Source organism: Pan paniscus, chromosome 20 (genome assembly GCF_029289425.2).
Source record: "Pan paniscus chromosome 20, NHGRI_mPanPan1-v2.0_pri, whole genome shotgun sequence".
NCBI lineage: Eukaryota > Metazoa > Chordata > Mammalia > Primates > Hominidae > Pan > Pan paniscus.
Window position 1 is genome coordinate 62,072,053 of NC_073269.2, and position 15,049 is coordinate 62,087,101.

The 15,049-nt window shown below is 43.0% G+C and overlaps 1 protein-coding gene across 3 annotated transcripts in view; it reads right to left on the reverse strand.

The window, feature by feature from the left end:
- Positions 1 to 2,946: 2,946 nt before the first annotated feature.
- The window catches only part of NLRP11 (NLR family pyrin domain containing 11), a 33,836-nt gene continuing 21,733 nt past the window's right edge, over positions 2,947 to 15,049 (reverse strand). For 2 of the 3 annotated variants that reach the window (XM_063600657.1, XM_055104259.2), the window contains 5 exons: positions 14,634 to 14,804; positions 10,863 to 11,033; positions 7,791 to 7,961; positions 7,383 to 7,553; positions 2,947 to 4,457 (listed from right to left, as the gene is read on the reverse strand). In XM_063600657.1, coding sequence (XP_063456727.1) covers positions 4,211 to 4,457; positions 7,383 to 7,553; positions 7,791 to 7,961; positions 10,863 to 11,033; positions 14,634 to 14,804 — 931 coding nt within the window. In that variant the 3' untranslated portion in view covers positions 2,947 to 4,210. The remainder of the gene's footprint in view (positions 4,458 to 7,382; positions 7,554 to 7,790; positions 7,962 to 10,862; positions 11,034 to 14,633; positions 14,805 to 15,049) is intronic. The other variant, XM_055104258.2, reaches the window with a different exon arrangement.

Sequence of the window (15,049 nt, forward strand, 5' to 3'; positions counted from 1 at the left end):
CATACAATTATTCTGATAATTTAAACAAAACAAGAATCAAACTTTACATGTTCAAGATGTTCCGTTTTACCTCAGTGAGATCTCAAAAATTTTTTTTAATAAAAAATAGTTCTGTTGAAACTCTCTCGTGAATTTTCCTTTCAGTTGTACTTTATTGCCCCTAAATTGCTTACTGGTTCCTTCTTAAACTTTCTCTTTGTTCATGTTCTCTATTTGATGAGGAGTTATTCCTCTGGTTTATTTTTGTTCTTCTGCCCTTGATTTTCTTGAGTTCTTTGTGCATATTTAAGATAATTAATTTAGTATTTGGAGAGGAAGCCCAATGTCTTGGCTTGCTCATATGCTATTTTTTCTTACGACTATTATACTGTCTTGTGTGTGTGCCTCATTTTTTTGGTAAGAAAAAGTGGACATTTTGTGTGGCAAACCCTGGACATCAAATTCTCACCCCTGAGCAGGCTTTCTTGTTGCTGCTGGTTGTGAGTTGGAGTCTTCTGTTTTTGTTTTCATTTTTTGTTTTGTTTGAACCTTTGTAAACTACTGGGTAAAGGTTTCACTTTCTCCTGTGTGGCCACTGAAGTCTCTGCCTTCTGGTCTACTAACAATTTGATGGAGATTTTTAAAAAATGCCTGAACCCAAACCCAAAATTCTCTCAAGCTCTTTGCCATGGGATCCCTCTAGGGGGCTTAGCCAGGATTTTTTTTTTTTTTTTTTTTTTTTTTTAGACGGAGTCTAGCTCTGTTGCCCAGGCTGGAGGGCAGTGGCGCGATCTCGGCTCACTGCAACCTCCGCCTCCCAGGTTCACTAGCCAGGATTTTTACAACTCTCATTTCAGCCTTCATTTCCTGCTTGCATGGAGCCTCGGGATCATCAGAGGTAAAACATAGGGTTTCTCAGATTTTTATAATCTTGCATGGACATGTATGATTGAACTCAATCCTTGGTATACCTCAGTGCTATTCAAAGCTCTTACTATCTCATGTAATTCTCCCCCCAGACTCTTCCTTAATAGGCTTTTCATTCTGTCATCTGTTTTCCCTGTTATCCCTCACCCAGGCAACTTCAGCAAGTGTATTTGTCTTTAAGTGCTTTTAATGACACTGGCACCCCCAATAAATCAGCTTCAGTCTGTGTAGATCTAAAAAGGGTGAAATAAAGGCAAGCCCTTGAGCCAACCCTTCAAGGAACCACTAAGATAGATGGAGGCACACAACCACAATTCTTTGAGAACAAAGATTCTTCATCCTGTGGCATCAGCGTGCTGGCCTGGGAATGAGGGACGCCGTGTTCTCAGCAGCCATCAAGCTGCAGAGTGGGGAAGAGTAGGTGGGTGAGTCAAAATACCACAACTCAGCTGGGTGCAGTGGCTCACGCCTGTATTCCCCGCGCTTTAGGAGGCCGAAACGGGCGGATCACCAGGTCAGGAGATCCAGACCACCCTGGCCAACATGGTGAAACCCCATCTCCACTAAAGATACAAAAATTAGCTGGGCGTGGTGGTGGGTGCCTGTAATCCCAGCTACTCGGGAGGCTGAGGCAGGAGAATCGCTTGAACCCGGAAGAAGGGGCTTGCAGTGAGTCGAGATCATGCCACTGCACTCTGGCCTGGTGATAGAACAAGATTCCACAAAAAAAAAAAAAAAAAAAAAAAAAAAAAAAAAAAAAGCCACAACTCTCTTCCTGAAATTAAGCAGCTTCTTCCTTCACTCATGGTTCCCCTGGAGGTTGTAAATTATTAGATTCAAATTTTCCACAAAGGTTGATTTTGACAGTTATTTCCCAGTTTAATTCTTGTTTTACCAAAGACTACTTTTAAAATTCCCTACCTTGAAACTTGCAGTGAGATCACTCCATTAATTTTAAACAGAATTTTAAAATTCTGATATTATTGCTCTATATGCTCTAAATAGGGCTTTTATCTATTTGTAGGAACGCTTCCTCTCAGTGCAAATTATCTAGAATAAAGAAGGGAAGTCTGTTTCTCCAAGGAGAGGCACAGGAGGCAGGGCTATATAGGTAACCTGGATGAAAAATTACAATATGCCATGGAGTATGTGGACATTGAAGATATGCAATATTGAGGTGGGAAGATGGCTTCAATGACTTCAGAATTTTCAGCATGGGAAAACAAGAGGTTTCCTTAAATTGTGATAGCCTGGCCGGGTGCAGTGGCTCACACCTGTAATCCCAGCACTTTCAGAGGCTGAGTTGGACGGATCACTCAAGACCAGCCTAGGCAATATGGTGAGACCCCTTCTCTACTAAAAGTACAAAAAATTAGGGGGGTATGGTTGCGTGCATCTGTGGTCTCAGCTACTGGGGAGGTTGAGGCGGGAGAATCACTTGAGCTCAGGAAGTCGAGGCTGCAGTGAGTTGTGATCGTGCCACTGCATGCCAGCCTGGGCGACAGAGTGAGATCCTGTCTCAAAAAAAAAAATTATCTTATTTTAGAAACATGTCAGAAAAATCAAAGAACATGCCCAGTTGAAACTACAGTAAGATCCTTTGATTCACCTTCAAGGTTTCTTTCCACAGCTGATTATGACTTGATTCTGAAATCAGAGTTTTGAAAAGGAACATAGAAAACACTTTTAGCCAGTTATTCTGCTAATCATCAGAATCTTCACATCATGTCCAGAAGTTGCATTTATCAGAAGTGGCTGAGGAGGTTTTGCATTGGGAATCAAATATTCTCATCAGAGAAGCCCCAGACTCACTGAGGCAATGTCACTGAGAGATACTACAGATGACATGATCGTGACATCTCTGTGGGGAGATCAGGTCCAGGAGCCTGTCTCTAAGGACTCAGGTGCCCCAGCTTATGGTGACTGACACATCCCTGTACAGAGCTTGTTGCCAAGACCACCCCAGTGAGTGCTTCTGTACATTTAGAGCAAAAGGCAGAACATAAAGATCTCAAACAGGAGAAGAGCTCAGAGCTGAGGGTGAGCAATAGCATTGGGCAAAATAGGTTTACCCCTGCCTGGCTCTGAGCCACACCATCCATGCCCCGGCTGGACCAAGACAGTGGCACATTAAGCCAGGTGCTTGGCTTGAGCTCCTGGCTCAATGTGGGACCAGAATGCTCAGGTTTACTGTATACCCCTGTGTCCTAGAAACACTGTCAAAGCGAGAAATTAGGACAGTTCTCCTTAGAAACTGAGCCAAGGATCACTTGAGGTCAGGCGATCCAGACCACCCTGGCCAACATGGTGAAACCCCATTTCCACTAAAAATACAAAAATTAGCTGGGCGTGGTGGTGGGCGCCTGTAGTCCCAGCTACTCAGGAGGCTGAGGCAGGAGAATCACTTGAACCCGGGAGGCAGAAGGCTGCAGTGAGCTGAGATCACACCACTGCACTCCAGCCTGGGCAGCAGAGTGAGACTCCATCTCAAAAAAAAAAAAAAATTTTTTTTTTCAGCACGTAAAGACCCTAAAACCTACCCACCTTGAGTAGGTATCCCCTCACCTATGGAGGCCTATTAGGTACAGCAACCAGATGCTTAGCAATGGGGCATTGTAAATACAGTGTCAGGGTTGGAAACATTATCAGAGGATGCCCAGTTCAACTCCCTCTTCTGAAAGAAGGTGAAAAGGAGACGCTTTTTCTGAGGCCGCACATATCTGACATTTCTCCACAGCTTAGAGAAGTCACCCTTCATCCCATGGAACACACACAAGTTTGTGAGCGGAGCTGGCTAAGAGCAGGGGAGATACGGAAATGAATGCCAGTTATGGTGTTAGGTAGATCCGGGAAGAACATGGTGCAGCAGGAATACAAAGTCAGGAGGGAAGGTGAGATGAGGATTTCATTTCGAAGGATTCCTAGGGATACCTTCTAACAACTCTCCCTAGACCAAAACAAAAACAAAAACAAAAACAAAACAAAAACAAAACCCAGAAAAACAAAAACAAGAAACAAACCATGAAAGGATCATAGTTTCTTTAGTGTTACTCCACCGTGCCCACTGATGAAACAATCATGCCTCACAGCTTTTTCCAATGCATTTTATCCTTTATTACTTCATATAATCCTTTTAATACTCTTGAGACAGTGTAGGAATTTGAAGTGGTTGACTGGATCAAGGTCACACACATACACACACACACACACACACACACATCAAATAGGAAAATTATAGTCCTAATTCTCTTGCATCCCAGTCACGGTAGTAATTTATAATAAATACTGTTTACATACAACATGGTCAAAGGGGTTGCCTAGATGCTGTATTTGACGTTCTCATGGCTGCAGACATTCTGGGAAATTTGAAAAACATGTAATCCAAATTAGAATTAGGTATTATTGAACCTGGCTGAGAAGCAGGTGTCACACCAATTTCTCTGCCTTCCTTTAAAGACCAAGTTTCAGACAGAAAGGTCAAACTGGGTTTTCTTTCCTTTACAGTCATCAGCAACTGCTGGGTTTGTGTGTTCAGGCCAGTTAATGGAAGCCTGAAGGAAAAGAGAGAGAGAACGCCGTTAATGCTACATGTGAGGTCTCAGCTTTGTTGCATCAATGACTAATTCCCCATATGGCATCCTTTGGGTATTCTTGGGAGTATCTCAAGCCATCTCTGAGGAAACAAAAATCTGTTCCAGACTGAAAACCGTGAGATAGCGATTTCTCCATTAAATATTAGAACGTAAGACAAGATTTCCACTGGGAGAACTGTTTGAAGTAATATTAGTAGTAACCAACGCCACTACCTGCTTAATGCTTTACACGCATCTCACATTACATCCTCACACTGGGTAATGGCATTCAAGACTTTATAGGTTCCAATACTGAGGGTCAAAGTTTCCAACTAAAATATGTTTACAGGCTGGACGCAGTCCAGTCCCACGTCTAATCCCAGCACTTTGGGAGGCTGAGGCAGGCAGATTACTTGAGCTCAGGAGTTTGAGACCAGCCTGGGCAACATGCCAAAACCCCACCTCTACCAAAGATACAAAAACTTAGCCAGGTGTGGTGGTGCGTGCCTGTGGTCCCAGCTATTTGGGAGGCTGAGGGTGGATTACTTGCACCTGGGAGGTCAAGGCTGCGGTGAGCCATGATCACACCACTGCTCTCCAGCCTGAGTGACAGAGCAAGACCCTAACTAAAAAAAAAAAAAAATTTACAAAGCTAGAGAACAGAGGCACACTTACACCGCAGCCCATGCTCATGTTTCTTTCTCCAAATCAAAGAGGAGGATTCAGCCACTTATTTTGTGCCCTCTTTGCATGTGAGTGTCCCAATTAGCATGTAGGCACAAATACCTTTATAACCTGAAATATGGTCATTTCTGCAGTTTAGTTTTTTTTGAGCACCTATAATACTGAAGGAAAAATATCCCTGGCATCATGGAGCTCATGTTCTAGTGGAAGGAATTAGATAATAGAATAAATACATTATACATTTGAAGGTGAGAAGAGCCCTGGGGGGGAAAAATAAAGAGAATAAGCAATTTGGAAAATTTGTAATGTTTATGGGTTTTTCTATGCATCTGAAAGTTTGACTCAATATCCATATTTATGAAAAAATTATCATTTAGAGATGACAAGGGAAAACAACTCATAGTAGGGTCTCCAGCATAGAGTCTGTGATCTCATTTAATCTTTAAGAGTTCTGAGATAATTATCCCCATTTTCCATTTGAGAAAAATTGGACATGAGTGGGAAATGAGTTGCCCTTCCTGTATTTTATTAATGGGTCATCAGGATGCTTATACTTAGTCTCTAACTGAATGCTCAGTAACCTGAATATGATTTTCCTTTAAATAAGGCAGGTAGAAACGGAATGCTAAATATCGCCAGAGCTTTCTACACACGTGACAGTGTGAATGGAAGCTGATAGGCAGTTTCTAAACGGCTTCTAACAATCCTCACCTTGTATCAATCACACCCTTGTATCATCTTCGCCTCTAGCGTAGGCAAGGCCTGTGATTTGCTTCCTTTGAGATGGAGTCTTGCTCTGCCACCCAAGCTGGAGTGCAATGGTGCGATCTCGGCTCACTGCAAACTCCGCCTCCCAGGTTCAAGTGATTCTCGTGCCTCAGCCTCCTGAGTAGCTGGGATTACAGGTATGTACCACTACGCCGGGCTAACTTTTGTATTTTTAGTAGAAATGGGTTTTCACCATGTTGGCCAGGCTGGTCTCAAACTTCCGACCTCAAGTGATCCACCCGCCTTAGCCTTCCAAAGTGCTGGAATTACAGGCATGAACCACAGCACCTGGCCAAATTTGCTTCTATCCAATAGGCAAATATGGTGAGATGTCACTTTTTTGGTGAGCCTACATAGAATTGCTACTTCCGCCTTGCTAACAAACTCTACTGCCTTGAAAAACCCGACAAACAGTTGCTGTTTGAGAGTTGGAGAGCGAGTCTTTTCAGTGTTTCTTCCCGATAACTGAGGGCGTCTTCCAGCCAACAGCTCTCAAGGTACTAAGACCCTTAGCCCAACAGCACCACAGGAACTGAATTCTGCCAACAACCACACGATCTTAGAAGCAGGCTGATTTTTCCTTTCCCAGACATACCTTCAGATTTGACCCTAGCCCTGGATGACATCTTGGCGCAGCCTCATGAGAGATCTCAAGGACGACCAACTAAGCTGGAATTGGAGTCCTGACACTCACATAGACTGTAAGATAATGTGTCATTTAATCTAAGTTGGTGGTAACATACTTGGCAACAGTTAGCTAACACAGAAAAGAAGAGAACTTTTGCTTTATGAGAGGAATCTAATGGATTTGGAAACATGAAATAGACTGAGAATTGCCTATTTTTATTCTCTGGTAATGAGGGGTACATCCAAATGGAGGAAAGAAAATAGAAAATATTCATAGAACCCTTTTTGGTCTACGGCAAGTATAATATCAACTGTCATCTTTTACTCACCATTGAGTACATCCTCTGCTTTAAGAACTAGGCATACATTTTCAATCTCCCAAGAGGAAAGACTTTTTTTTTTTTTTTGTATTGGAAACTGGCAAGAGGGTTTCTCATCATCATCTTATAGGTCCTAGACCATCTCAACACAGAACTTTCCCCATCACAGCCAGGCGCAGTGGCTCACGCCTATAATCCCAGCACTTTGGGAGGCCAAGGTGGACGGATCATGAGGTCAGGAGATTGAGACCATCCTGGCCAACATGGTGAAACCCCGTCTCTACTAAAAAGAGAAAAAATTAGCCGGGTGTGGTGGTGGGTGCCTGTAGTCCCAGCTACTCAGGAGGCTGAGGCAGGAGAATCGCTTGAAGCTGGGAGGCTGATGTTGCAATGAGCCAAGATCACGCCACTGCACTCCAGCCTGGGCAACAGAGTGAGACTCTGTCTCTCAAAAAAAAAAAAAAAAAAGAATTTTCCCCATCACCAAGGAAAATAAGCAACTTACCCAACTACCTTAAGTACACAATCTGGGCTGATCAAGCTCTCAAGAAGTTTTGCAACTCCATCATTGCCCAAGTGATTTTGAAGCAAGTTGAGTCTTTCTAGTGTTTTGTTGGTGGTAAGAACAGAGGCAAGAGATCGACAGCAGGCACTGGTTAACATGCACTCTTCTAGCCTGCAACGAAGACGCACAGGTAAGGTGGGGCCAAATGGCAGATGAGATGGGTGAGAACTGGACTTCTACTAGATCCCTCCAAGTTTTGGGCAAAAGAACTGACTGTGCAATAAGAGTCCCATTTCAAACACTAGACTATTATGTCCGAGGTATTGTATTTCCCAATCCACTTCCTCTTGTGCTTTTCTTCAGCTGTTGCTAGCTAAAGGCAGGGATCTTTCTCCACCAGGCACCTACCCAATATTCACCAACATGCAGTTGGGATGTCTCAAACCACCACATAGCAGCTGCATTCCTGCATCTTCTATTTTGTTGCTCCCAATCTCCAGGCTCCTCAGTTTTTCATTAGTAGCAATAACTATGGCAATATATTGACAGATATCGCTGCTAAAGAAACAGCCAGACAGACTGCAAAACAGAAACATGAGCTAGAGTCATGACCACCTGTCTCCAAAGATTTATTTCACAGAGTGTTAAGCATTCTTGGACCCGTCTTGTGACATTCATGAATTAGGGACTGCTTACAGAAACAAGAGCAGTGTTAACATCTACAGGTCACTTACAACATACCAGGCATTGTTCAAAACTCCTAATGCACATTAAACTCACAATGATCACAGGGCTCTTATCCTGGTTTTACAAACAAGGAAACTGAGGCCAGAATGTTTTAAGCATTTTTGTCCTGGGAAGCCACATACATTCAACCTACACCGTTGCAATACTGAGCTTGGATTCTGAAGAATTATGTTAGGCAACCTCCTCTGACATTCACGTTTCTGCCTTTCAGTACTCATGTCAAAATCCAACATCGAGAAGGGCTAAATACATGCTTTCTATAAAGAGAATTTTACCAAATGGTCCTTTCTCAAAGCAAGCAAAGTACTCACGATTGTCCATGTTCTCCCATGTGACCTGCCACCTTGTTTTTCCATTCACATCTCCCCCATTATCTACTCCTACAATCCTACTTCATTGCCTCACCACGTTGGCCTTCATGTTGATTCTCGAGCATAGTTGGCTGTTTCTATGTTAACAGCTCTGCACCGACTATTCACTCTGCTTGCAAGCCCCACTCTAGTGATCTGTATGACTCCATCCACAACCTTCTCCAAGTCTTTGCTCAAATGTCCCCTTGTCAATGAGGTGACATTGACCTTGCTTAGAGATGGCCATACCCTACCCTCAGCACTCCTGATTACTTGCCCTTAGTATTGAATTAAAAAAGTTTCCATAGCAGTTTTTACTGCCTGATACAGGAGTTGACAGCCTTTTTCTATAAGGGGCCAGATAATAGTTTAGGCTTCACCGGCCATGGTGCCTCTGTCACAACTACTCAATTTTGCCACTGCAGCACAAATGCATGCATGAAACACATGTAGATGAATGGCTGTGTTCCAGTAAGATCTTTATAAAACCAGGCAGAGGGCCAGATTTGGCCCCAGGGTGATACAGTTTGCCGACCTCTGATCTAACAATACGTAAGTTTCTTATGTTTTATTTCCTATCTCCCCCAGTGCCAGTACAAGATCCATTAATACATGGATATTTATTCTGTTCACTGATGTATCCCAGCCACCTAGAGGAGTGCCTGACACTTAACATATATTCTTTGTTATAGAATGTATATTAAATACTGAATAATCATATTAAAGCAGATTCCAGAAGATCCTATTTTTCATTTAGTAGTTATAAAAGTTGGGTGGTGCATTCCTGTAGTCCTAGCTACTCAGGAGGCTGAGACAGAAGGATCACTTGAGCCCAGCAGTCTGAGACTGGCCCGGGCAATATAGCAAAACCCTGTCGGTAAAATATATAGAGCGTTAATGATGTGCCAACCACATCCATGCTTTCAAACTTAGAGGAAAATAAAGGGTGATCAATAATGTGGGCTTCCACGTGCCCTATGGGAGCTCATAGAGGAGGTGCCTATCCAGCTTTGGGTAGCTGATAGACAAAATGGACAGTTATACTTAAGATAATTCTTGAAGGATGACAAAAGAACGTGTTTGGAGTCTACAGCAAGGTTCAAACTATGGTCTGAGAGCCAAATCTAGACAACTTTGTTTTTTATTTATAAAGTTTTATTGGAACATAGCCACACCCATTTGACATTTTTCATGGCCTCTCTTCAGCTATGGGAGAGTTAAAAATAGTTATGACAGGGACATTATGGCCCACAAAGCCCAGAGTATTTACTGTCTAGCCTGTTATAGAAAAAGGTTTCTAACCCCTATTCTACAGTATGAGTGAATTTGTCTCAACCTACTAAGTACAAACTAAGGGCCATGAAAAAAAGGGAGGGTGAGTTATATTATTTTCCCCAAGGCAGCTTTCCCTAAACTGCCTTGTCAAAGGAAGCAAGATTCTAGAAAGAAAAGATATCCCTACAATTTCCTATTTTACCTGCCCATTTGTACCAAATTACAATGGTAACATGGATTTAACTTATAACTACAAGACAGAAATAAAGATAAGATACCATACTGCTGAGCATATTCTTATACAGTCCAGTAAGCACTTCAGTTCAGGAGCTCACAAGCCATAGTGTTGCTATTTTATGAACAGGAGATGCTTTTAGGTTATCAGTTTCTTGTATTTCTGAGCCCAAAAAAAGGCATTTGAAATAGAACATTTTCAAGAAAGTTCAAATTAAACAACTCCAAGGAATTTTTTAAACAATTTTTTTTTCAGGCAAGTGGGAGACTCACTACTTCTGAGAAAATACGAGAAGTTTGATTATTCAGCATCATTGATGAGGCACACTCAGAAAGCTGTAGTGGCTTGTTACAGATTTTTTCCTGGAAGTTCAATCAGAGGCCATTGCATCATGCCTAAATTAGATGTCTTTGGCCGGTACCAGTGGCTTGGATATGGCCACCTACCCCAGTGCATCCTTTTCCAATAAAGCTATTTCCCAACAGAAAGATGCCCCTATGATCGCCAACCCCAAAAGATATTCACTGCCTTGGAAATTGTAAGCCAGGCCAGGGCAGGATCTTTGGGTCCCTTCTCCTGTGGCATTTTCCCATGCTATGTCCACCCGGGGGCAGGGGGAGGGGTCCGGCCCAGGCACCCTTCTCCACGTGATAAGGATCTGAGGGATTTTGTGAACTCTGCTCCTTCTGAGCTAAAAGGTTTTGCCAATGAATCTTACCATGCTTTCATGTCGCCTATTCTGGGGAGCCCATGCTCCCGTACCCCTATCACCCATGATGCCATCACTGGAATCTTATCCCTGCCACCAACCCCACCACCCAAGCCCTCATGCAGTAGAAACACAGTCATCCAGGACAACTGTGGGAGACTTACTGAAGCTCCTCTAGCTGACAGGTTGGAAACAGCAAGGGAAACGTCACATGCAACACTCCGTAATTCTTTAAGCGATTCACACACAGGTCTAGTTGCCTTAGAGTTGGGCTGAACAGAAGCACTCTTCCAAGGGCGCTGCAGCAATTTTCAGTGAGACAGCAGAAGACTAACCTGCACACAGAGAAGAGTGAGTCAGTAACAGTGTGAGCACCAGAGAGGGGAGCACCTGAGACCACCCACCCCACGCCCACGGGCGCCTCGATGCCTTCTACTGCCATTGCCCCAAATCTCTACCAATGACTTTCTTATTTGGAAAAGGAGATTAGAAGTACCCCAAAGAGTGCAGAGGGTGAAATATAGAATGGATGATGCAGAACAGGGCATGAGAAAAATCTAACTCCAACTTCTACTAACGGAATAATCTTATAGACGTTACTTCTGGAACTTGGTTTCTCCCATCATTTGATAAAGTATATTTGGCTAAATTGAATCCTAAGATTTTCAGTTTAAAAACTCGCTTTGAAAGAGTTACTTTATTATTTATAAGTGAATACAGGAACTGTTGAAGATTTTTTTAAACTGGGAAAAAGTGAAGACAGACGGCACACCAGAAGCCCTGTTGTTAGCCCATTTTGTGGTATCCCGTTTTGTCTGTCCAGGTTTAGCTCGTTGCCAATATGTGGAAGTTTACTCAATCCTAATCTGGATTTCCAGCCTCTATTTTTTTTTCCATTATTTATTTTTAAATAAATTTTTAAAATAGAGATGGGGGTCTCACTGTGTTGCCCAGGCTGGTCTTGAACTCCTGGGCTCAAGTGATCCGCCTGCCTTGGCCTCCCAAAGTGGCGGAATTATAGGCGTGAGCCACCACACCTGGCCGAATCTCTATTTTTTTTAACCCGTTTTCTGTTTGCCCTGGGAATACTGCACTGGCAGTGAGCTGCACTTTTTTCCTAAACAGGGAATGGGTTAAAAAGTTGGAAATAGGCCGGGCATGGTGGTTCACACCTGTAATCCTGGCACCTTGGGAGGGGGAGACAGGAGGATCACCTGAGTTCAGGACTTCGAGACTAGCCTGGTCAACATGGTGAAACCCCGTCTCTGCTAAAAATACAAAAATTAGCCGGCATGGTGGCGTGCACCTGTAGTCCCAACTACTTGGGAGGCTGAGGCAGGAGAACTGCCTGAACCGGAGAGGTGGAGGTTGAAGTGAGCCGAGATTGCACCACTGCACTCCAGCCTGGGCGACTGTCTCCAAAAAAAAAAAAAAAAAAAAGTTGAAAACAACCAATTTATTGGTTGGAAATACTGAATCTTGGCTCTGGTATGGGAAAAGGGTACACTAGACCAGAGGCTGGCAGCAGACCAAACCTGGCCCCTCCCTGCTTTTGCATAGCTGCAAGCTTAGAATGATTTTTGTGCTTTAAAATGATCGGAAAATGTATATGTAGTTATTTTAATTTGGGTTTGACACATGAAATGGGCTAGGTTTTCCTTTGTATACTAATGCGTGCTTATTTTAAATTATATGTACAAGTAAAAGTTAAGACTAAGAATGAGCTAGAGAAGTTCCCTGTTGTCCTCGTAGAAACCAGCACTATCAACTCATTTGCATACTATTTTCCAGCTGTCAGATTTGGTCATGACCATAAATTTGGCCTTTTACAGGTGTTTTCCTCAGACTACTGTGATTTCTTTCACGTTCTTAGGCTTAGAAATTCCTTGCCTACTTAAAATAAGTTACCAAAACAAACATTTTTTGCTTAGTATATCTGGATTATTTTAAATACAGGTACGAACTATGAAAAACTCCATGCCAACAATCTAAGGTGATAAAAATGTTCTAAAATTATATTGTAGTGTTGTGCAACTCTAAATATGCATAAAAAACATCGAATGTGTACCTTAAGTGGATGAATTTTCTGATATGTAAATTATACCTGGAACCAGTGGGAAAAGAAAAAAAGAAAAAATCTAGCAGGAAACAAAAAACTTGTAGATATGAGATGAAAAAAATATCTATTTGGAGTCTGATTATTGAACAAATGGTCTGTCCCTTTTTTCATGAGACCTTCTTTTACAACAAAATTAGCTCATATTGACAATTACTTACTGGATTTATCTGGGGCCAGATGGATCTTAGAACATTGAGATATTAAAGACATGGCTGGACACAGTGGCTCACGTCTGTAATCCCAGGACCTTGGGAGGCTGAAGGGGGTGGATCACGAGGTCAGGAGATCGAGACCATCCTGGCTGACATGGTGAAACCCCGTCTCTACTAAAAATACAAAAAATTAGCCAGGCGTGGTGGCGGGTGCCTGTGGTCCCAGCTACTCGGGAGGCTGAGGCAGGAGAATGGCGTGAACCCGGGAGGTGGAGGTTGCAGTGAGCTGAGATCACGCCACTGCACTCCAGGCTGGGCAACACAGCGAGACTCAGTCTCAAAAAAATAAATAAATAAAAACATACATAGTGCGATATTATATAATATGAACAGGAGTTTCTGGTGTTACCCTGCAATCAAACAAGTATTTTTTACAGAAAATATAAAGAATATTATATCAGTTTGTATTATGTTTTGGAATCTAGCAAGTCCTAAAAAGGGGGTAAAAGGGGCTAAAGGGGGCCAAAAAAAGGGGGGCCAAAAAAGGGCGAAACAAAAAAACATGATGACCTACTGCATTCTTTTGTCTTTTTGGAATTTGTAATTGTGAACGGGGAATCGTGTCCTTAAATACACCGAGCTACTTACTGTTTTGTTTTCTGACCATGTTTTACAGATCTCCGCCCTTCATTTTTGTACCTTTATGCCTCACTTTTGCCACGTTTTTGCCATCTTTCATCATGTTTGCCATGCCCCAACCTTCCGGAAGTCTGCCTTTCTAGCCACTTTCCCAGAGCAGACAGAGCTTACCTACGAGTAACCCACAGTAGGTTACATACAGGGAGAGCCCCTCTTCCACCTTCTTGAAAGGAGACTCAGGGGAAAAAATCCTATTTCAAGGCAATCTAGCACCAAACCTTTCCTTTGCTTTCATCTTTGTGTTGTCAGTCACATCTCATCCTACACGACACCCAGTTCACGTGTTCACTGTGAGAACAATATAGGTTCCCTGCTCTTAGAAAGTCAGTTGCTATGGCCTAGGTGCTATGTTTAGAATGTTGTGACCACCATTTTTTATTTTTTATTTTTTTTGAGACAGAGTCTCGCTCTGTCACCCAGGCTGGAGTGCAGTGGCACAATCTCGGTTCACTGCAACCTCCGCCTCCCGGGTTCAAGCAAGTCTCTTGCCTCAGCCTCTCAAGCAGCTGGGACTACAGGTACCCGCCACCACGCCCGGCTAATTTTTGTATTTTTAGTAGAGACAGGGTTTCACTGTGTTGGCCAGGCTGGTCTTGAACTCCTGACCTTGTGATCCGCCCGCCTCGGCCTCCCAAAGTACTGGAATGACAGGCGTGAGCCACCGCGTCCGGCCGTGACCACCATTTTTAACTCTTATCTCCAAAGATGTATGTTTGGTCACGTTATGACTCCACTGTCCAGATTGAGAAATACAAGTTGAAAAAAAATCTAGAAACATTTTTGCCAACGTTTCGCAAATCAGCTGTCAACCCAGAGTATTAACCCAGACCTACTGAACTCCAAAGACTGTGCTTTCGGCTGCTTTGCTTTGCTGTCCCTTTCCCCACCACTGCTCTTTGATCTTGTGCTTAGATATTCAAGTCAGTCTGAGCTTCTACGTGGTGAGCTCATCTGAGCCAACTTACACCAGTGATATAAGAGTGCAGTTGGGATGAAGCAAGGCATCACACAGTATGTTCATCCCGTCACTCCTCAGCGGATTGCTGGATAAGGTCAGTTTTCTCAGACTCCCGCCACTGATGAGGAGAGAGGCGATTTCTTCGCATTCGCTGGCTCGCAAATCACATTTCATCAAGCTGTAAGAGGAATTCAGAAATGAAAAGAGGCTCCCCCCGTTTAAGCTATCCCCTCTTTTAAATTAAAAAAAAAAAAAAAGAGAGACCTAACCAAGTGCGATGATGTCTACTTGGAAATAAATAGATCCCTTTGCTTCTAACCTTTCTCTCCCTATGCCACTCCTCAGAGTTCAAATTTGGGCAAGGTTACAGATTCACGAAGGGCTGTGAGCAGGCAGTTCCTTCCTCTTCTGCATTCATCTCCA